This window comes from Anabrus simplex, chromosome 1 (assembly GCF_040414725.1).
Source record: "Anabrus simplex isolate iqAnaSimp1 chromosome 1, ASM4041472v1, whole genome shotgun sequence".
Lineage (NCBI taxonomy): Eukaryota > Metazoa > Arthropoda > Insecta > Orthoptera > Tettigoniidae > Anabrus > Anabrus simplex.
In genome coordinates, this window is record NC_090265.1 from 286125815 (window position 1) to 286151204 (window position 25390).

The window sequence follows — 25390 nt, forward strand, 5'->3', positions numbered from 1 at the left end:
CTGAAATATTTTGTTCCGAATGAGTAAATTTATAATACCAATATAAATGGTCCGTTATTGGACATTATAAATTTTCCAGCTAACTCATTCCTGGTTGCCAATGTTTCGCCCCCGTGTGCTAGGCTGGGCTCATCAGTTGGTACCTAGCACACCTACCAAGACGCTGGCTAGTGCATACCGTGGAGGCCACTGTGTAGGCTAACTGGAGCCACCGGCAGTGCCAATGCACTAAGAGACTTTGTCACATCACTAAAAATTGATGCCTGCTTGGCCATCAGATGATATAGATGTTGATTCCCATAGGGAATCTGAAATATTTGTCCTGAATGAGTAAATTTATAATACCAATATAAATGGTCCGTTATTGGACATTATAAATTTTCCAGCTAACTCATTCCTGGTTGCCAACGTTTCGCCCCCGTGTGCTAGGCTGGGCTCATCAGTTGGTACCTAGCACACCTACCAAGACGCTGGCTAATGCATACCGTGGAATGAGTTGGCTGGAAAATTTATAATGTCCAATAACGGACCATTTATATTGGTATTATAAATTTACTCATTCGGAACAAAATATTTCAGATTCCCTTAGGGATATCAACATCTGTATCATCTGATGGCCAAGCAGGCATCAATTTTTAATAAGAAGATAAAGTCTCTCATAGTGCATTGGCACTGCCGGTGGCTACAATTAGCCTACACAGTGGCCTCCACGGTATGCACTAGCCAGTGTCTTGGTAGGTGTGCTAGGTACCAACTGATGAGCCCAGCCTAGCACACGGGGGCGAAACGTTGGCAACCAGGAATGAGTTAGCTGGAAAATTTATAATGTCCAATAACGGACCATTTATATTGGTATTATAACTGTCAAAGGAACCAATTACACCATATTTCTTGCACACTATGGTCACATTACAACCCAATCCTATTATTTTAGGTACACTGAGTTTCACATCCTCCCCAGACACACACTGAAGACACTTTTACAACTGTTCGAACATATTTGTTACATTAAAAATAATATTTAAATCTAAACCACTACTGTTATTACCACAGTCTTTCAGAAGCTTCTTAGCTGAGGCACTATTTAGGTTAGGTGAATCGCGAATATTATTTTTTGCAGCTGTATGCCTACTTCTATGGAAATTCGCTTTCTTAGGCCTATATACTGCTTTGTGTTTACCCATTTCAAAGTTCTGAGTATAACCACTTGCAAAAACTGTACTAAAACACACACAAATTATTATACTTTTTCTGTCAAGATAACGTGCTCTGTTACCGCCGGAACCAAGATATATTTGTAAACAAAGGCATCACGTGACTTCCTGTTCCTCACATACAAAGAGAAATGTAATACGGAGCATGACGGATTTAGTAGTGCCAATCTTCAAAAGGAGCAAAATAATTCAAACAGATGCGGTTGCTGACACATGGGCGTAGCAGTGTTTCAGATCGGCTGACACCTATATGTTTCTTGTTGTATCTCGGAAACTATTAGAGATACATTAAAAATTCTTCCCCCACTAGAAAGAACAGTCTATGAACCATTTCAGGGCCAAAAAACAAATTCCAATTTTTTTACCTTCAACAGTGTAATTCCCCCCTTCACTAGGAAAGGCTTACAGTTCTCAAGTGCTGAAATGAAAGTGGAACCAAGAAGTAAGCAATCTGAGATGTTTCAAGAATGTGTGACCTTTTCCATGCAAGTACACCTCTAACACAAAAGTGATAACTTCCGCAGTATTTGAACATTTCTTACGCACATGGGAAACAAGGCTTGCCGTAAGAAACAGGATCATTGATCAGTGCCCAGCTCATCCCCCAAATGTTTCTAATTTGAAAAATATAAAGATCAATTTCCTCACAGCAAGTTGCTTAAGTAAGCTACAGCCGTGCATGAAGCAGAAGTATCGTAAGAGGCTGGTACAGAGAAGACTGACTGCAGTTGAATTGACGAGAAAAATCACAGTCTTAGATGCCATGCATGTCATTAGGGCTGCCTAGGGTTCTGTGGAGCAAAACACTATTCAGAACTGTTTCAATGTAGCCGGCTTTTGTCGTGTACGTGCTAATGACGTCACACAACATGATTTTTCTGAGTGAAGGATGGCGACGAATAGCAGGAGAGGTCACTTTCAAAACACACATCAACGTTGATAACGATGTTCCAGTGTGCCTGGAACTATGACAATAGATGAAATACTTGAACAGACGATGAAAAAGCATCCGTGCAAGATCAAAGTGATGACGAGCCAGTTCCGACACAGTCAAAAGTGATAGGTATAGTGAAGCGATACGTGTGTAGGTTGAAGTTGATGAAGTAATGACTTCCTTAAACAGGACGGACAATACAATTTTAAAATTAAAACCAAGAAAGCAATCAACCATACAAATGTATTTCAAACCAGTGTAAATATTCATGTTCGACTGTGAGGTAAGATGCATTATTAGAATTAAAGTTGATAGTCATTTTCACGTTGATATTTATTGCCCCTGTAACTTACTGACAAACCTATGTTTATGTTGTGACTGTAGTAGTGCTTAACTAATTCTTAAGGTCAACAATTTCATGTGCACATCTAAGATGCATAATTTTAACAATTATTTTTACACACTGTAAATACAGTGCTAGCATTTTCGGTAGTATGTTTTCCCGCTTTTGATGTCCACTTTCTTCAGTCCCTTCTAAAACATACTAACAAAGATCCACTGTAGTCATTACTATGCCAAATGTAAGTTCAAATTTGCAAATTTAATTATAGAAACTGGAAATTAATAACTCATTAATATGTTTTGAACATAAAGACATACATGCCATCAAAGTAAATCACAGGACACATACAGTACATTGATATATCATAAAATCATTTTAAAAAATTCATCTATATATTGTAGCTTCAAAACTGAGGAAAATACAAAATTCAGTAAACATTACATTTCACTTTAATTTAGGTTGGCAGTTTTAGCAGGGAAAGGGTCGCTGCCATGTTGCAACCATTCTTAAAACAATCACCATAACCACCATCACTGAAATGATTTTACTCTAAAAATAGTCATAGACGCATAGTATTATTTTTAAAACTAGCCAATGTCTGCTTTTCCTGGGCTTTCTTCTCTATCAGTACCTCACTATATAATAGGAGAGGGAACTCGGAACATTAGTATCTCCAATGAAGAACAACATTACATTCCAAATCAGGATCATTTTCTAAGCAAAAGTAATCCTGGTGAGGGTCCCATACACTGCGATAGTACATATCACACCCTCGCACTATACTGTGTGTAGAAGTGAGAGATATTGTCAGTATTTGATTTATTATTATATTTATTATTATTATTATTATTATTATTATTGTCAGTATTTCATTTGTATATTTTGTCATCAATATTTGTAAGCGGGGAAGTCTCCACATATGTTGTATGAGTAATTTGTTTTGTATTGGGAAAACATTGCTATATTGGACTCTGGTAATTTGTATGACTAATGCGGGCATCCCAGTCTGATGAAATGAGCTTGTTGTACTAGGAAAGTTCTATGACTCATGTGAAACACCTGAGAGTTTGTGTCTTGGGACCAACAAGAAGTTCAGGGTATGGTCTTGACAAGAGGGTCACTCATGATTGGCTGGCAAGGTTCAATCTCGGAGAATCATGTGGGAGATGAGGTCTTTATATACTTCGACATCACAGCGGAAAGGAACCACAACTGACACACTGTACGAGACTGAAGTAGTGTTGATACACGGTACTGGAGTGAGACTGCTGCACTATACTGGACTGGACTTCAAACGTTCGTGGAACATAGTCTTGTTATGTTCGTGGAAAGTGGCTGATCGACAAATTGTGGAGTGCTTATGCATTAGGTATTGTAGCACTTGTGGCGGCCTGGTATTATATGTTTGGTGAAAGCTATCTCAGACTTTGCACAATTTATGTTCACGATCGACAAGCGTGTGTTGCTCAAATGTATATATCTTTACAACAAGTGTTAAAAATCAGTGAACACAGTATTACGAGGTACAATATTAGTGTGATGTTATAACTGCCGATTATGAGAATCGGCAAGTCGTGTTGATACAGAGACAGTGAAGGGCATTTGTCTACATATATGTGCATTGTTCAACGGACTATCTGCAAATGGTAGCTTAGTTCTCACTTTCGTTTTCCCACTGTTTTCATTGTTGTTGTTGTAAATATGGAGTCTTCCAGCAATCTTTGGTTTGTATATTATAAGTGTATTTTGGTGTGTTGATGAGGTGCTCATGCATGGATTTTATTAAGAATATAGTTAGATATTTTAGAATCAGTGGAGTTATTGATGAACCTAGGTGCAGTTCCTACCTATTTAGTAGTTTTCAGAAGGTTCGGTAAGGCCTGAAGCAGATGTACCAGTACACAGCATTATGTACACGCCCTGGGATATAAAGAATTATCATGCTCTATCTAAATTCGAGGGATCCATTCTGGTGAACTCTGGCGCCCATACTACGGACATTTTGGTTTATTAAGTTTTTGAGTAATATTAATTTATTTCAAGTATTTTATGAAGTTTTTGAGTAATGTTATTTATTTATATATACCTATTCAGTTATTAATTTTATTATTATTACTAACATTAAAGTTACAACAATGAAACCATACTCTAGTTGGGGTCTTACCAGAGACTTATATACCCTCTCCTTTACATCCTTACTACAACCCGTAAACACCCCCATAACCATGTGCAGAGATCTGTACACTTTATTTACAAACCAATTTATGTGATTACCCCAATGAAGATCTTTCCTTATATTAACACCTAGGTTTCACCATAAGGAACTTTCACCCCCATCAAAGCAGTAATTAAAACTGAGAGGACTTTCCCCATTTGTGAAACTCACAACCTGACTTTTAATCCCATTTTATCATCATACCATTGCCTGCTGCCCATCTCACAACATTATCAAGGTCATTTTACAATTGCCCACAATCTTGTAACTTTTTATTTCTCTATACAGAATAACACCACCTGCAAAAAGCCTCATCTTTGATTCCACTTCTTTACTAATATCATTTAAATATACAGTAGAACCTTGATAATTCAATATCGGTTAATTCAAAATCTCGCCTAATTTAAAGAAGCTCTCATTCCCAGAAACATGAGGTATGGTTTTGCATGTTATTTAAATTGTTTAATTCAAAATATAGACAATTCGTAATTTGAAGAACAATGTCTGTCCAATCACCAAAATTCAGACTTTTAATTCAAAACTGCCTTTACATTTAAATAAATAGTCTTTTACAGAGTAATTATCTCTGCATCATGAAAGAATGCGTCTTCTGGAACGTGCAGGGGTAGCTTTTCGCACTTTCACTTCTGTGTGTCTATAGTGCACTTCATATTTGTTAAGTTCAAGTGAAATCTTAATTCTTTTGTATTCAGCATTTTAAGGAATGCCACAATATCACGTAGCAGGCAGTGTGCTAAAAAGCAGAATCCACAAACATTGGTGATGCCGATAGTTGGCAAAAAAGCACGGTTCATATACCACGATCAATCCGTACACACCAAAAATAATGTCGATGCCGATGAAACTACACTGTTTTTTTTAATGCCGAGCCCAAATGGACTTATGGTTTTAAAGGAGAGAAGGGCCAGCCAGGATATCGTACAACGGTGGGGGTCCCTGCACTATGTTGCAATTCACACGGAAGCAAGAGACTTCCCTTGTCATAGGAAAGTTTAATAAGCCACGATGTTTTAAGGGCATCAGGCACTTTCCGTGCAAGTAAAGGCATCTAAACATGCAAACAGTACAATAATCCTAAAGATAAAGCACCTGCACAGGGAAGCCAGCATAGATATCTCGTCTTTGAATCATGTTTCCGTTTTTTTTTTTTTTTTTTCATTGCACGAAATTATGTTTGAGGTGAGTTATCCAAGTGCATTATTTCAATTCTGTAAATGCACCTTGTTGGATACATTTTGAAAACACTTTTTTTTTTTTTTTCCCCCATGACATTTCAAAAGTTCAAACTGAATCACGGTTAACTGCATGAAGTAACAGGTCTTAGAATATTTTGTGACGTCGCAAGGGTTGGCATTTCTGAATTACGAGTTGGCGGTTGGTTCGAAATCACATAAATCAAAGTCCTATTTTTGCATCCCAATGACCTCAAATAAACAAGGTTTTTACTGTATAAGAAAATATATTGGTTAATGGTTCAATAATACTGCCTTGAGGAATTTCTCTCTTAATTATTACCGGGTCAGATAAAGCTTCACCTACTCTAACTTTTTTTTTTTTTTTTTTTTTTTTTTTGCTGGTGGCTTTACGTCGCACCGACACAGATAGGTCTTATGGCGATGATGGGATAGGAATGGCCTAGGAGTTGGAAGAAAGAGGCCATGGAGTTAATTAAGGTACAGCCCCAGCATTTGCCTGGTGTGAAAATAGACAACCATCTTCAGAGCTGCCGACAGTGGGATTCAAACCTACTATCTCCCGGATGCGAGCTCACGGCCGTATGCCTCTAACCTCTAACCGCACGGCCAACTCCCCAGTATTCTAATTCTCTGAAATCTATTTTCTAGAAATATAGCAACCCATTCAGTAACTCTTTTGTCTAGTCCAATTGCACTCGTTTTTGCCAGTAGTCTCCCTTGTTCCACCCTATCAAATGCCTTAGACAGGTTAACTGCGATACAGTCCATTTGACCTGAATGCAAGATACCAGCTATATCTTGCCATAATCCTACAAGTTGAGCCTCAGTGGAATAACCTTTCCTTAACCCGAACTTCCTTCTATCGAACCAGTTATTAATTTTGCAAACATGTCTAATATAATCAGAAAGAACTAGCAGTTTCCCCGCTGGCTCCGCCCGCAATGTACAAAGTATGGTGTTGTTCGTTACTATCCTCACAGATGTATTTGCATTCGTTACTATCCTCACAGATGTATTTGCAAAGTTTCGAGTTAATGAAATAAAGCACATGATCTGCTGTGGTAATAGAATGTAATATTATGTCAACAAAACACTTGAAAATACATCACACAAAGAAATTGAATTAAACGTTCCTTGGAACAACACCAAGTGCCAAACTGTTAAAACGTCCTTCAAAGATCTTCATCATAGAGACTACTCAAGTTTTCTCAGTAGTTATTACCTGAAAAAAAAAAGCGTTTGATTCACTGAGTGTTTTTAGACCAAAACAAGGATATGATTGCTTCAATGAGAAAAAAATGTTGATGAAATGAGACGTCAAATTGAATGTTAACTCATAACTTTCCTCAGAATCAACCAATTTGAATAGTTAAGAGCTGAAATGAAAGAGCCTGATCCACTGAGTCTTCTTAGGCCAAAATGAACTCCCTACCTCATTTAGAACCAAAGATATGATTGCTTCAAAGAGACAAAAAATTGAAAAAATCAAATCATTTGAGGAAGGCAGAAGTTAAGTGATTTATAGTACCTGATGACAAATCGCTGCATGAATACCTTTCAGTTTTTAAAAAATGAAGGAAATCGACCAGATAGAATGGCCGGACTGACTAGTTTTCATAAATTTTTTAAATATATAGATGCTTTCCCAAAGCTTACATGCAATGCATGTCAAACTGACTAGCCTGTAATTTTCAGCTTTATGTCTTCACCCTATCGATCTTTTATGCCTTGGAATCAACCCATTCAAAACCAAATTTCTTTCCTATGGGTACAACCTCCTCCACAACATTATCAGAATCAAGAATAAATCAGCATTACAACAATCAGAGCTACACGAGGTATCAATGTGTATGTACGATCAAAAACTACCAGTGATGTAAACCTCAACTCCTGGTAACTTCTGAAATATTAGGTAATAATCTGTTCTTAATGGATAGAGGTATATACTTACAAAAGGCTTCTCTGGTGTACTGGTGGCTCCATTTTCAAGTACCACTTCATCATCTTCCTCACCATCCTCCAAAACCAAGTGAACAACGCTTGCCTCCAAATCAAGATCTTCTCCATTGTTGTAACTGTTACTATGTACCCGTGACTGTTCTGCTATCTGAGCGAGTTTCTCATGGTCTTGCTCCCAGTCACACTCTGTAATTTAAGAAAGGGCAGGAAAATAAAAGTTAAAATCTCATAGCAGAAATTGCAACAGGAAAGTATGAAATACTGATCTATGGAAACAAGTATTTTTCTTCATAACTAAGTTAAGGAGAAATAAATACGACTACATCACTATCTGCTTACAGGCAAGAACCTAACCTTAAGGTGGTCAAAGTCTGGCAGTAATGTATGTGGGGTTTTAGCAAAGAAAAATCATGCTCCTGTGCAGTTCGTTTTCAACATACATAAAAGTACTGGAGTGCAGTGCTCTGAGAAAGTGAGAAATATCTAGTATAACAGTGAGTAGCAGAAGGAGACGTAATATTCCCATGAGACTCATTCGAGGTGGCAGAGGGGCGGTAGTGCATTCACCAGCTTGCCAGCGGATTTGACCTAAATAAAATACCTCCTGCGGACCAAATACAATTGCACTGAATGGTCAATGGCTAGGAAGACAGAAGAATGTGTTGGAAACATCCCAACAGCGGAAGAACCATCGGTCACCAGCTGCTGCCTTGCAGTTTGTGGGCAAGGGGGCTTACAAAGGCTAGGGGACCCACTCCAACGTTAATGGGATCATCACCGGATCACATCCAGAGTTGTAACTCGGAACCTAGTCCCACCACAGGTGACCCCTTGACTATCATCCATGAAAAGTCTTTTAAAAAATACTCCGTCGGCTGAACCAAGAATTCAGGGAATGCAGCATACTGGTAAGGTGGGCAGCCACTTATACGATAAAATGTGATCAGATGCACTGAAATACTACCTCACACACACACAAGCTCCCCCTGAGGGTGGGGGCTGTAGAAGAACACCCACGGTATCCCCTGCCTGTCATAAGATGTGCCTAAAAGGGGCCGTAGGGGCTCTCAACTTGGGAGCGTGTGTTGGCAACCACAGGGCACTTAGCTAAGTCCTGGCACTACTTCCACTCGTGCCAGGCTCCTCACTTTCATCTATCCTATCTGACCTCCCTTGCTCAACTCTAGTTCTTTTCCGACCCCAACTGTATTAGAGCACTCTAGGTCTGGGGAGTCTTCATTTTCACGCCTTTCGTGGTCCTTGTCTGTCTTTGACTGATACCTTCTTTTTTGAAAGTGTCGGATCCCTTCTATTCTTTCCCTCTGATTAGTGTTGCCAAGTTGTACTTCCTCTAAAAACAATAACCACCACCATACATACTAACACAGACTTACAAAATCAAAACTCAAACCAAAATAAATCACCTACTTTAACACATATAACGTTAACTCACTTATGCAGACTGGTAAACTGAAAGTGATAACCGACATAATGGACCAACACAAATTCTCAACAAAGGACCACAAGAAATAACACCAATGAGGATGACATAAAGAGAAGAACACTCGCACCCTCGCCCTGAGGTGGTGAAACTTTTTTTATGGCACAACCCCAATAGAGGTAAGCTGAATGTACCATTTTAACCATTCTTAAATTTCTAACAGTACCAGGAATCAAACCCGGGCCCCCGAGCTAATAGCACTAACCGTTATGCTACAGAGGCAGGCAATGAGTCACCATGGAATCTCAAGGCTGGAGGCTTTATGAAGGTATACCAGGAAGAGAGTGATAAAAAAATGTTCCACAGTTTGGAACAGACTTTTTGGTCAGCCTTAAAATAATAAACTCCATACAAGATTTTCAAGTCACGATCCTCAAGAAATTCAACACTAACTTTAAAGGCATCTACTGTAATACAATACAGACCAAAATAAAACGCCCATGCTCTAAAAATAACTTCATCCCCAAAAATAATGTATAAAACTATTGCTCTGACACTTCAACGCTCAACTGAGCAGAAGACGACGATACCGCAACATCATTAGAAAACGGCCCGCCCACAAGAGAACAAACAAAAATTGACAAAGACTTATCGATCTCTGCAGAAACCATAGCCTAATCTCAAAATCCACATACTTAAAAAGAAAACCTCAAAAACTCAAATCACGGAAACACCTGACCACACTAAAGGAGAATGCCAACTAGATCATGTCTTCATGGACAAACAATATCACAAAGAGGTTGAAGAGGTCAGACATTGCAAGGTAACAGTGAGGAACGTGGCAATGCAAGTGGCTGAAACAATAACACTAGGAAGTTATAAGTCAGAATAACTCAAAAAAGAAACAAGTAAATCCTGAACAAGATACTGGAACCTAAAAGAGAAGGCAAAAGATGGCAGCAAAGATCAAGGAACAAATTGTATCGCAACATAACTCTGACAAAATCAGACTCAAAAGGTAAGATTTAATAGATATTTGATCAGGATAGACAAGAGAGAATGAACAGGGGGTATCAAAGGGAAAGACAAGAAGACTAACCAAATGAATTGTTGAACTCACGATGGACTGACATGGAGGATCAAGGTGGAAGGGAAGGAGAAGTCGGTAAGAAAAAGAAAATACAAACCAACCAACATGCCAGAGGTCAACAACAGAAGGGTACAGGAAGTGGTTACAAAACACTAGTAGACAAGACATAGAGAAGAAGATACTGAAATTCTCAGAGGAAGAATTATAGAGGAAGAGAATGAAAATTGTCTTTACAGAGGCCATAATGTAACTGTATGAGAATATGATTCCCAATTTTAGGTTAGGAAATTTTCATAAAATAATTTTTAATATAAAGTAATAAATATTTTGTGAGTTTTAAATTGAGATGTAAGAACAATACATCATAAGAAGAATTGGTAGCATGGAATTATGTATCTTTATATTGGTGTAACTTTAGTTGGGGTAAGAGTCTGTAGACATGGCATAGCAGTAAAGATTATGCAACCGGGAAAACAGCTACTATATCGGTAAAGAAGGTTGAAGTTGGTTTAATGTGTTGCAACATGTGGATTTCGGCGGACGCTGCGCAGCATGGAGCGAATCTATACATGTCCGTGCATGCTACAAGTTTATTTGTATTATTGTGCACGACTGTTACAGTTGCTGATTGATGATGATACCGCAAAGTGGGTGTTGCACGAGTTCTTTACGGGAGCATTACTGCACAATTACGGAGTCAAGAGTGCATTGCTCGTTAATGGACATTCCCAGTGAGCGGTTGGTAGAAGCTGCTACATGGTGATGTTTTGTAAGACTATGGATTTTTCCTCGCTGAGGAAATACACATTGTGGGCAGCCTTTTATATGTGTAGTTTGGAGGTAGTATGTGGTGCACAGAACTAATTACGACTTGATGAAATATAGCCCAAATGTTCATTACCTGCTTATTCTTGGAAAAATGCAACATGCTTGTTGCTATTTAACGTGGAGAGAGGCTTTATAAACCTTACGCGAGAATAGAACTGGATCATTATTCTTTTTACATTGTCCTATCTGCATTCAGATTCAGTAAGCTGTACGGACTCAGTGTGTGAACAGTTTATACTTGTTCGGCTGCACTTAATTTGATATTTTCTTCGCAAACACCTGACTTCATATGGTACATAGCTAAGATCTGATTTGATTTCACCTAGCATGCTGATGTGACTATGTTAATTCCTCATACAGTGACAGTACTTGGTATTCTCAAATGGTGAGGGTGCTTCTTATTCAATGTACATACGAGGTCAAAATAGGATAAAGATCTCGTACTTCTAAACTGTCAATAAGAGGCTAAGCAGTCTGGAATCTGGATAAAGATCAGTGAAATTGGTGCAGTGTTTCCTGTGTGGTGATGTCTTGGGGGGGCGGCGTGTGCAGAAGTGACGCTGAGTGTTATGCGCAGTATTATTATATTTTTGGTGGTAAAGAGTGCAGTGCAATACTCCAAAAGTGCTACAATCGCTTCAGATAACCCTCCTGGATACCTGGAAAACATAATTCTATTGGAAAAACTATTGGTGAGTGAAAAATGTACTCTTAACGGCTTGACGTGGTGCAGTGCTGAAAGTCTGGAGATGGCAGCCATGGGTCGGCCTCAGCGAAGGGACGGGAGCGGTGTTGTCAGACTGCCTGTAGATAATCAGCCACTGCTCTGCTTGGCACTTGCCCTACGTGGGGACATCGAACTAAATCCGGGTCCACAACAGTGCACAATTTGCGGAAATAGTGGTAGGAGGAACCAATTATTTGTCCACTGTAATAATTGCTCGCTAAAAGGCCATAGAACCTGCGCAAAAATCTCAGTGTCTGAATTCAGAAAAATAAAGAACGGTTCCCGTACATGGTTATGCTGGAAGTGTGAAATGCCGCTGTTATCAGACTCGTTCTTTACAGTTACCAGTGATACACCCAGTGACTTAGTAAATAATTCTAAATGTACATATGTAAATAAAAATATATCACTTTTTGCCTTCAATGCGCGCAGTATTATGCGACCTGGACGGTTACAAAATATCCACGCATCGCTTGAAAGCCTTAACCCGACCATCGTATGTGTCAATGAGACGTGGTTGTCCAGCAAAATTAATGACTCAGAAGTGTTCCCTGACTCGCTGATATTATTCCGTAAGGACCGATCCCACCGCTCAGCAGGAGGAGTTCTAATTGCAGCCAAGCCAGAATGTAATCCAACTCGAGTTCATCACTTGGAGACAGCAGCCGAAGCACTGTGGGTGGAAGTGACGTGCAACAAACGCAAATTCCTTATTGGATCAATTTATCGCGCCCCTAAGTAGTCGCCGGAAATGAACAATGAACTAATCCTCTCTCTTGAGCGTGTGCAACATGTACAACAAAATTACGATGCCATTTATATTGTATGTAGGATGTTGAAAGGTTTGTTTTTTTCACCTATTCAATACATATAAATTTTATAATTTAGGAATTTATTGTAGATTCCACTTGAGACATGTTTCGCCCTTCATTGAGGGCATCATCAGTCAAAATATCACCTCAAGGTAAAAAAATCAGGTAACTGGTTAGTAGTAGACATGTACAAATTAATACATATTATTAACAACATACAAAAATTAAGTAGGGGAAATAGTTGCACAAAAGTGATGGTTGAACATGTAGGTTTATAGATGAAAGGTCAGCACCAATGCCTAAAAATAACATAGTAGAGTTCTGCAGTGGTGCTTTGGAGAAACAGTTGACGCAATCATATGATAATAAAAAGTTAAAAATATTTACATTATAACAATTAAGAGAGAAAAGGTGTAGTGTTTGGCGTCAATGTTTTTAACCTACAATTGATGTCAAAGGTTGGTAACTATACAGTATTTACATTGTTCTATTGAACAGTTGAGAAAAAGTTTTAAAAAATATTTACATTTAACATTCAGCGTAAATGTTTGTAAATAAATGAATGTTAAATGTAAATATTTTTTAAAACTTTTTCTCAACTGTTCAATAGAACAATGTAAATACTGTATAGTTACCAACCTTTGACATCAATTGTAGGTTAAAAACATTGACGCCAAACACTACACCTTTTCTCCCTTAATTGTTATAATGTAAATATTTTTAACTTTTTATTATCATATGATTGCGTCAACTGTTTCTCCAGAGCACCACTGCAGAACTCTACTATGTTATTTTTAGGCATTGGTGCTGACCTTTCATCTATAAACCTACATGTTCAACCATCACTTTTGTGCAACTATTTCCCCTACTTAATTTTTGTATGTTGTTAATAATATGTATTAATTTGTACATGTCTACTACTAACCAGTTACCTGATTTTTTTACCTTGAGGTGATATTTTGACTGATGATGCCCTCAATGAAGGGCGAAACATGTCTCAAGTGGAATCTACAATAAATTCCTAAATTATAAAATTTATATGTATTGAATAGGTGAAAAAAACAAACCTTTCAACATCCTACATTCAGTATCTTCAATACGGATAACAATGATTTTTGTCACTTGCCATTTATATTGTCGGTGATTTCAACTTAGAAATTACGTGGTCCAGAAATGCTGCACCTGTCCCAAATAACCCCTGCGCCTATAAATTCCTTTCCGCTTTCTATGATTTATTCCTTCATCAATTAATGTTCGAAGCCACGCGTATTACGCAAACAACTCAACCCTTGACCTTTTCCTAAGTAATATACCACAGTCCGTCCAATCTCTTAATACTATTCCTGGATTCTGTGACCATCAGGCAATTCTCGCAACACTGACCCATATAAAACCATCCCCCAAACACCATACCAGAACAGTTTATAATTTTTCCCGAACAAACTGGAACGATCTATCCACTTTACTATCCAACCGCCTCCCCGTTCTCACCTCAGATTTTACCGCCAGTACTGACATAAACAAGATATGGAACGACTGGAAGAAAATTTTCTTTCATTGTGTAGAAGAAACCACACCAACAGTAAATATAACCAGCAAACGGAAATCTCCATGGATTACCAAGGAGATAGTGCGAGAAATTCGAAGAAGGGACCGCCTGTACCAGAAATGGAAAAGAAATCCAACCGATTATGAGTGGGAGAAATACAGGCTGGCTAGGAACAAGGCTAAACAATCTATCAGAGATTCCTATGATTCTTACATCCACAGTCTCAACACCAACTCCAAAGAACTCTGGGCTGTTCTCAAAAGTAAAGGTTGCAACAGAGAACCATCTGTATTTAAACATAACGGTACGGCAGTCTCCACACCACAAGAAATTGCAGACACCTTCAACAGGAAATTTAAAAGTAACTTCTCCGTACCTACTGAGGAAGAGAACGTGCTATATTCAAGGACAACATATACCCCTCTCTTCCCTCTAACCAACCTGTATTTCTCAACGAATGAAGTAAAGGATAGCCTTCTGAAAACAAGACCTCATGCCGCGACCGGGCCGGACCGAGTGCCAGCAAGAATTCTCAAGAATTGTGCAGTCGCCTTGGCGCCCTCGCTTTGCGCTCTCTTGAACTATTCCATTAATACCGGGTCTGTACCTTTGGAGTGGAAAGAAGCCAACGTAGTACCAGTTTTCAAAGATGGAGATAAGGAAAACATAGATGATTACCGCTCAGTTTCTATAACATCAGGGGTCTGTAAATGTATGGAACGTCTAGTTGCTAAATATATGTTGGATTTTCTCAAGGAGAGAAACCTGCTGAACTCAAACCAGCATGGCTTCATTCCGGGAAAATCCTGCACAACACTTCTAACGAAAGTCATTGATGACTGGCAATTCTCTTTGGAGCAGACTGATGTCTCACAAATAGACTGTGTGACTCTGGACTGGAGCAAAGCTTTTGACCAGGTGTCACATCAAAGACTTCTGTTAAAACTTAGCAACTACGGCATTCAGGGTAAACTGCTGTCATGGTTGAGGTCATTTTTGGTGGGTCGAATGCAATGTGTTGTGTACGGAGGAGCCAAATCAGACCAAACCTCAATTACTTCTGGAGTAATTCAAGGCAGTGTGATAGGGCCCCTCCTGTACACGATTTATGCTCTCGACTTACCGGATTGTGTAAATTCGACCATGGCGCAGTATGCCGATGACACAGTCATTTACAGAGCCATGAAAAACAGTGATGATATTATGAAATTCCAATCGGATCTGGATAGTATAGCTCTGTGGTGTGAGGTAAATAGAATGTATATAAATATTAAGAAGTGTAAATATATAAGACTAAGCAGAGCTAAACAACCACTCCAGAACCAACCTACTCTATGTGGAATCCAACTGCCGACTTCTAACTCCATCAGACTGCTCGGTATTCACATTACGGACAATCTGAAATGGAATAAACACGTGGAGGAAGAGAGGTGTAAGGCATACCGGGCGCTAGGTTTCGTCCGTAGATGTCTCTCGGGAGGAAGAAGTAAAGCCCTATGAACGGCTTATATTTCTCTTGTGCGGCCCATACTGTTATATGGCCTTCCTTCCTGGCATCCAACTACAACGGAAAATATGAGGAAATTAGAAGGTATCCAGCGACGAGCAAAACGTGTAATTAACAAACACATCCCTTTAAACACAGCCAGGTCATTGCTACCATTGAACTCGTTATGTACACAAATAGATGTAGCCTTCCTTAGGAAATCCCTGGCAGATAACACACACCTCTCCCCTTTCCACCGCCTGCAGCTCAATTACCGCTCTGTTAAAAGAGGCCAAGGAGTTACTCTTGTCCCTCCCTTCGCTAGAACAACCTCATACTTAAATGGGTTTTACTCAAGGGCTGCTCGTACCTGGAACCTTATACCATCTGAGGTAAAGCTACTTCCTCTTCCTCACTTCCTCCGTGAAGTAAAGAAAATGTATATGTAAATAGAAACCCATATGCGATGTATATAACTTGTATAATTTGGAATTGCAAGAAGGATGGGTGCAAGTACAGGTGTATGTGGGCGAATGTGTATACGTGCGCGTGTGGGAGTGGTTGTGAATGAGTGTGTATACAGGGGTCTGAGTGAGAGTATAAATGGCTGGGTGTTCTTTAGTATTTTCAGCATAAATCAAGATAATTATTATTCTAAGGGTACAGTGTTTGTAGTGTAAATATGTAAATTTAAAATTGTCTACATAAGTTTGTATGTAAATATTCAGTAGAATTTATGTACACATGTGGAGATGGAGGCACTTCCGTGTATGTGGGGCTTGCCCTTTCTCCATCTACCACCCCTAAATTGTACATGTACAATTTAAGGAAAATAAATAATAATAATAATAATAATAATAATAATAATAATAATAATAATAATAATAATAATAAAAATAATCAACCATCATATAGATGGTTGTGGCAATAGGAAAGACCCAGAACTCAAGATTTAAGAAGTGAGTGTTGTGTTAGGTTAGGGCTGCACTTAGCAAATAACTGGTTTCCAATCATAACGCTAGTTGTGCCACCTTGTCCTTACTAATAGGGAACATGCTTGATCCGGGGTTTTAATTAAAAATATGCTAATCTGATTCAAAATTTCATGCAGAATTCAAAAATGTGATCAGAATGTACAAACAATAACTCCAAACATGATAAAAATCTACGAAAATGTCACGTCACGCAAGTACGCGATCTCATTGGTCTGACGTCATCGTACAGGTTGACTGAATTAGCAGACGAAATAACACATAGTGTGCTGTGAGAAGCAGGATACACTTCGCGTATTGCTACTTTACGTTAGTGTCTGGTATGGTTAAATTCGAGGTCTATACATTGGATAATAATCTGAGTGGTATATTTTAGACTTAAAATGAATCCTGCGCAGACAATGAGGCAGAAAACTTATAAATGGTGTAGAGTTCCGATGTGCAATAGCACATCGCATACCATACCAAACAAATTGTTTATAAACGTTCCAAAGACGCTAAAACTAGGGAGAAATGGATTTTGGCGAGCCGGAGAAATGCTGGTGATATATCGGAAAAGTCTACAGTTTATTTTTTTGAAGATTTGTTTTTTTGCTAGGGGCTTTACGTCGCACCGACACAGATAGGTCTTATGGCGACGATGGGATAGGAAGGGCCTAGGAGTTGAAAGGAAGCGGCCGTGGCCTTAATTAAGGTACAGCCCCAGCATTTGCCTGGTGTGAAAATGGGAAACCACGGAAAACCATCTTCAGGGGTGCCGATAGTGGGATTCGAACCTACTATCTCCAGGATGCAAGCTCACAGTCGCTTTTGAAGATTTTAACGTAAGATTAATTTGTTTGAATTTTCAAATCACTTTTCCATGTCAGCTGTTCTAGTGGTAAAACTTTAAATTTTAATGTATGATGCTTTATTTAAATGCTTCAATTACATCTTGGAATATGAAAGTAATAAACAGTGCATTAAATAATGCTGATTATTAAAGTATTCTCCAAACCTAACCTATGTTTTGGGTGATACATGTCTAGATAATAAATCAAAGGGGTTATGAACCATTTTGACAGCTCTAATTCTACCAATATATCTCGGCATGGGACAGTTATGTATGTCTTCATTGAAGAGCTTAATTGGTAAAGAAATTTAGGCTATATCTAAATACTCTATAATGTAACAAAGAATAGGCGTGTGCATCATGAAAGGAAACAACGTGAATTTAACAAATGTATAACTCTACACAAAACCAATGCTTGTCTGTTACGGTCTTATAAGTTAACAATGCTCAATTATAATAATTATCATAATATTAATGAAATAAATAACATAATTGCACACAGGTGAAAATAGTTATATTGGTGTTTAAAATATCCAACTTAGCCTAAGTTTTAGGTTATACAAGCCAAGTCAATAAACCGAAGGGTAAAAATACCGCGCGAGTTGGCCGTGCGGTTAGGAGCGCGCAGCTGTGAGCTCGCATCCGGGAGATAGTGGGTTTTGAACCCCACTGCCGGCAGCCCTGAAGATGGTTTTCCGTGGTTTCCCGTTTTCACACCAGGCAAATGCTGAGGCTGTACCTAAGGCCACGGCCGCTTTGTTCCCATTCCTAGGCCTTTCCAGTCCCATCGTCGCCATAAGACCTATATGTGACGGTGTGACGTAAAGCAAAAAAAAAAAAAAAAGTCACGGCACCCAAAGACATTCCTGTATTGAGCGAGTAAAATGTCACCAGGACACTTTTCTTTCCTGATATGCTCAGCTTGTTAAAAGCCAAATGTAATTAATGTTATTGGCTTCACGCCCCGCTAGCTACTTCTACGATTTTCGGAGACGCCGATGTGCAGGAATTTAGTCCTGTAGGAGTTATTTTACGTGCCAGTAAATCTACCGACACGAGGCTGACGTATTTGAGCACCTTCAACTACCACCGGACTGAACCAGGATCGAACCTGCCAAGTTGGGGTCAGAAGGCCAGCACCTCAACAGTCTGAACCACTCAGCCCGACTTGTGAAAACTAGATGAAGTCATATTTATCTTTATAATGTTTAACTTTTTCCCTCCACAAAGATATTTAATTCTCTTTCATGGGCACCGGAAGTGGGTAGACCAGTTGTCCCAACCATAAATATATATATTTTTTGGGGAATGATAGATTATAGCCCTATAGTACTATGACCTTTCTTTTTTTCCTTCTTTCTTTCTTTCTTAATCAGTTTATCCTTCAGGGTTGGTTTTCTCTCGGACTCGGCGAGGGATTTCACCTCTACCACTTCAAGGGCAGTGTCCTGGAACGTGAGACTTTGAGTATGGTGATGAAACTGGTGAGGAGGGCCATTACCTCGCCCAGGCGGCCTCACCTGTTATGCTCAACAGGGGCCATTTGGAGGATGGGAGGATCGGACGGGATAGACAAGGAAGAGGGAAGGAAACGGCCGTGGCCTTAGGTGCCTGGAGGAGAAGTAGGAAAATACGAAAAACCACTTCGAGGATGGCTGAGGTGGGATTCGAAACCCCTCTACTCAGTTGACCTCCCGAGGCTGAGTAGACCCCGTTCCAGCCCTCGTACTATTTGTTTTCAACTTTCATGGCAGAGCCGGGAATCGAAACCGGGCCTCCGGGAGTGGCACACATTAACCACTACACCACAGGAGCGGACTAGTACTATAATGCTACCTATATGTTTATGTTATTGCTGAAATCCGATTTCTTACTTTACTAATGCTGAAAGCCCGAAAATGTAATGTTATTCTTTAATAGGGGAATCAGTCTAGAAGGAAATGTTGAAAGTGATGTGACATCTATCCAGGTTCGTTGTTATCCTAATACTATGGGTTACAGTACACTGCACGTATATAAAAGACGCCACTTACAAACTTGCTTGTTATCCGCGAATTTCTGCGGCCACAAAAGTCACATTTTTCAAGAATGATGACATCTTCACATGCCGGGAGTGGGTAATTTGCGCGCCTGCTGCCTTCCTTGGATGTGGTAGCCGTTTCTCAGGCTCCCTCTCCGGAATCGAACCCTGATTCCCCGTTACCCGTTACAACCGTGGTAGGCGCAGAACCTACCATCGACAGTTGATAAGGCAGACATTTGAAAGATCGTCGCCGGCACGAGGACCGTGCGATCAGCCCAAAGTTATTCAGAGTCACCAAGGCAAACGGACCGGACGAGCCGACCGATTGATTTTGATCTAATAAAAGCGTCTGACTGTGCTGTTTTGAACCTTTCTTCTGTCATTTCGAAGTTATCGGCTTTTAGCAACGGCTGATGCACAACGGCTGGTAGAGCTCCATGCGGTACTGGATCGTGACGTCACAGCGCGCCGCTTACGTCAGAGGCCGTTTCACTCGCCTTGCGGAAAGGCACTATTAAATATTTTTTTTAATGGTAGAAAACAAGGCAACATACCACAATGCAATACGTTTACGTACTATTTCATTGGTGTACTTTTCAAAAAAAATATTTTTGAAAATGATGCATGTTCCCAATTAAAATGTTGAGTGAAAATAATGTGTGTTTCAATCTGTTATAAGGGATACCACATGAGGCATGTATGTACAGTGTAAATTTTAAAGTGATGTGTACAGAATTATACATTATGTTGTTTGTGAAATGGGCAAGATGGAAATGTAATTGTAATTTGTGAGTAGTGTTAGAATTTTTCATAAACTTTAATTCTCAGTAAATTTAACAGTTAATAGTTAAACTTATAATAACTTTTACTAATAGAGTAAAAACCTAGCATGTTACCTAAATTTAATTTCAGGGGTAAACATTAACAACTAAGGTTATATAGCAAGTTTGGAGCATCGTCAGCCTGATGACCGTCGCCTTGGGAGAGGGAGTTCTGTCATGCTCTGCGAGTCAATTATTCCTGTAAATTATGTTTGCAGGTGATGCCCAATTTCGTTATTTATACTTTATCCTAGTGACTATTCATCCATGAAGTATTTTCTATTTCACCAAACAGTTATTTATACAAATGTATTGGCATTAATTTAAATAAATTAATAAATTAATGCCAATACATTTGTATAAATGTTACTCCAGCAACGAGAACAAGTCAAATGTCCATAACATAGACAATTATCAACTGCAGAAAATTGTCAATATAGTTTACGAAGTTTTAACGACAATCATACAAGTTAAGCAACATGAATCAATACAATTAGCCAGATCTCAAAAGTTTTTTATTTTTATTTTTTAAACAATTTAAAAGATGTTCACCAGATGAGTTTCGTCAATAAAATGTTAGACTTAGATAGATTTTAGACAAAAAGTTTTAACTTAAAGACATAATTTTATTGTTATATAACTTGTAAAATATTATAAGATTTGTCAATTAGTTTTATAGGAATAATCTTAATCCAAAAGAATTGTTTCATGATCTTAAACAACCTTAAGTGAATAATAGTTGGCTGATGATGCTCACGAAAAAGGAGCGAAACATGTACCATATAAACATCTTAATAAATATGTAAGTTTGTACTACGTTTTTATTGTATTGAATAGGTGGTAACTAGCAAAATTATAAGAATTTGTACCACAAGTAGATCTTCAAAACGGACAAAAAAGATGAAATTTATAACCTGCAATGTTTTGTAATATCCGAAGCCATCACTTTTCTGTTTCGACTAAATTTATAACTGTTAGGCTCTTCAGTCTGCCAAAACAAACTTTGCGAACGTATTATAAAGTATGCACCACCATTCATTAAGTTTAGAGAAAAATGCATCAGAAGTTTTGGAAACATCTTTTACCCTACCGACTAACATTTACTTCAGATGGACTTAATAATTATATTAAGTAATATTTGATCTTTGGGTGCATATGTGCATAAAAGTGAACTATGCAGATTATGAAACAAAAAATAATAACAGTCACAATATAAATTATGTTGTAGGTATTAAATATCAATCAGTTAAGCACCAAACAAAGGCTTTTACACATTTGATGCCTATTACTTTAGCATATGTTGATATGCATAATGCAGATAAGCGCTACCTGAGCATTCGGGCCTACATTGCATAATCTGTTTTGATCTGTTTTTAAAAAGAAGCATTTACATGTGATACACGTTTTCTTTTTCTTTCTAAAAATCACATTTAAGGGCACATGCATACAATATTTTGTACCCTTAAGGGGAGACTCTACTGAGGTAATTTTTCTACAACTCTTATCTGATTTTCACCAAATTTTGGTAGTACAGTGAGATAAGTAAATTTAAGCTAATTATAAAATTTGAATGGATTTTTTCAATTTATAATGATTTTTTGAAAAAAAAAAAAAGTACATTTTCAAAATGTCCCTTGCACAATATTTGAAATATCTTCTTGAAACTTTCATACAATAGTCACAACACATATTTTAATAATAATTGGTATTTATTTCAAAAACAATCCAGTGGTTATCCAATTATTTCCATTTTTGTCACTACAGCTCAAAACCATGTTAAAACTTATGAAAATTTTGGATTTCACACCCAATATCTCTGAAAATTATAATTAAATTTTAAAACTGATACCAAGTTTCATGAACCTTATAATGTAGAGTGTGTGAACAAAGTTTGAAGGCAATCATACAAAAACTGTTGCGCAAGGAACGTTTTAAATACCTGAAATTGTTAGTTCTGAGAAAAAGCTAGTTTTATAAATAAACGGTCAAGTAATAACACCATCAGAACTTCCCAGCACCCTATGTTTCTCCTTCCTTAGCCCTTTTTCTCTCTTCAGCAACTGCTTTTGACAGCCTCTGCTTCTTCCTAACAGTTTTTTTTTTTTTTTTTTTTTTTTTTTTTTTTTTACTATTCATGGCACTTTTCCGCTTCCTGTCTTCTACCACATTCATGACCCAATTTGTAAGTGGTTTCACTCAATCATCTGCCATCAACTGCCATTTTGACCTTTTGACAGGCTAGGGAACCCATATTGAACTCCCCCCCCACAGCATTTACAACAGCCATGTCCACCCTTGATGGAAACAAAGGTATGTTTAGGGTACTTTTGCCAAATAACGGAGTGTAAACTCTCATTTGGATTTTAAGTTTCTCCCCTAATACACCTCTTCAACAAGTCATCATTGGCCAGTCTTAAGTAAAGGGGCATCTTTTTAGCTACCAGCTGCTGTGTCATTTTCACATGCATTCTAGAATGGGACAGGGGTGTTTCACCCTTCGCTACAAATTACATGTAGAAGCACCAGGAATCTACCCCATCTGGACATGTTGTATGTTGGGGATTCTCATCTGTTGACATACAGTGGCGTAGAGTTGCATAGATATTGCGCTTCATTTTAACCACATCAGGGGCATTAGCAGTTATTGCAGTTCTATAATAAAAAGCAAGTGCAGTTATTGTACTGTCTTAGTGTTGCTTATCCACAACCACCAAGCCGCACCCCTTTTCCCTGCTATTCTTTAACCAGGCTTCTCAACCCAGTGCCCATCCTTTTGGATATGTGGTTAACACATTCCTCTTTTTCAATTATCCCTTTCACTCCCACTGGGACATATATGTCCCGCAAGGGTATCAACCAATACTATTGGGATTTAATTCAATTATAATAGCACAGGACCGTGTCCCAATGGTTATATATAGATTTGTTAGCTTTAGCATTGCCATGAATTTCCAACAGATGGCACGTCTAAGTTTTATTCATAGAACGGGAGATTATCGATACGGGTCATTGTTTTCGCGCCAATTCTCAGAGGTTACATTATTGCATTCATTGTGTAACACACGCAGGTGCTTATAGCGATAACAAATACCACTTTCTTGCATCTTACATATTATTATATCAGGTTAGTGCAATGTAATATCTAATTTCTTTACAATGGGACACATATAACCCACTGGTAGTTTTTGTTGTGACATATAGTCCCAGTGGTATTTTATAACCTGGTTTACGAAATAGATTGTGTTTATTGTAGCTAAGATGACTTCAAAAAGACGGCATTGGGAGGATGTCTTTTCGAATGACAACCAACTGGCAAAGTTTTTAGGGACAAATGAAGAAGATTCAGCGTCAGATTTGGATTTCGGCTCTGATGATGTTGCGGATGTAAATTATGTGCCTAGTGACGATGATTCGGTAGGTCTGGATGGTGATACTGCCTCAGAAGCAGACAAAAACGACAATTGCAGGGAAAGTTAGACAGGAGCCAATGTCAGTATTTGGCTAATGCTTCTGGAACGCTTGCTGCAAGATGGCAGGATTCTAAAGAATTGGTGGTACTTAGCAACTGCCATGTGGCAAACGAAGTCGAAGTGCTAAAAAAGAAAAAAGATGGAAGTAGAGAAGTAGTTCCCTGCCTAGAATCAACATCATTCTACAATGAAATTATGGGAGGTGTAGACCTCTCTCAGAAAGTTGGAACATACAATTTTGATAAAAAATCTCAAAAGTGGTGGAGAAAGGTTTTCTTCAAGGTTCTCATGACGGCCCTTGTCAATTCTTGGATTTTGTATCAAGAAACCAAGCATAAAAGGATTCCATTGCTGGAGTACATTATTCCACTTGCAGAACAAATGATGGCTGTTGGCAAAGCAAAAGCAACAGTAAAAAGGAAGAGGATATCTGGGCGACCTACCTCGGCATCAAAATTGACGTTGTATGTTGGAGGTCAGTTGCCGGTGGAAGGCAATACCAGAAGGCGATGTGTGAGGTGCTCAAAACTGAAGAAAGGAACAAGAACCAAAACTCTCTGTACAATGTGTAAGCTCCCTCTGTGCAGGCCTACTTTTCATCTTATCACACTTGATCTGTTGCACCTAATCTAACCTACATGTGAAGTGTTCTAAAACTAATAATTTGATCTTATATATCATCGTTTTAAGTTTGGCTATTTAGTATTCTGTGTACCATATCTTTTATTTCATATTCTTATAAATAATGGTATTATAAATAAGAGTTGGCATCTTTCAAAATATACCAGTGGGCCCCTCTCAGAGGCACAACGTATCATATTAATTAGATATTGAAATTATATACTAATTAGAAGTTCGTTGACCAGTAAATGCAAAGAAATAACCTAATTTATGAAAAAATAAAATTGGTAGTGAAAGGGTTATGGTATTGCCATACACTTGAGAGGCACTGAGATGGTGATTTTTGTATCACCATTGGAAAGTATGGTCATGTATCACAGTCTGCACTCAGTAACAGAACATTTCCATATTTTCTCTGCTGCATACATTTTCATTGCTCCTGATGTACCATCAAAATTTATAGCACATTCACCACACTCTTTATGTCCCTTCTGCCACACAGAAAATTCAGGGCTATCTAAACCTAGTTCTACAGCTGTTATGCTACACTTGTGACAATATTTTGAAATTAGTTCATAGTCTAAAACCAGGCCAGTCAGGATGTCTATAACAGCACCTACTCCATATAATGAGGTGTGGCCACGTTTGTGCCAGGTTCTGTCATAAGAAACAGCTATATCTAAAATGTCTTGTGTTTCAAGTGAGGGATCAAGAGCTGTGTGTTCCCTTCGGACAACTTCCCTGGATTCAGCTAAAATTTTATTGCGAAGGTGACCCGAAATTTTACTGAGTTTATGGAACTGGGTCTCATAAGAT

General features: G+C 38.4%; 1 protein-coding gene across 1 annotated transcript in view; it reads right to left on the bottom strand.

Moving 5' to 3' along the window:
* The window catches only part of Patr-1 (Protein associated with topo II related - 1), a 490596-nt gene that overhangs the window by 437303 nt on the left and 27903 nt on the right, over nucleotides 1–25390 (bottom strand). Inside the window, exon 3 of the mRNA XM_067159788.2 lies at nucleotides 7875–8068. Coding sequence (XP_067015889.2) covers nucleotides 7875–8068 — 194 coding nt within the window. The remainder of the gene's footprint in view (nucleotides 1–7874; nucleotides 8069–25390) is intronic.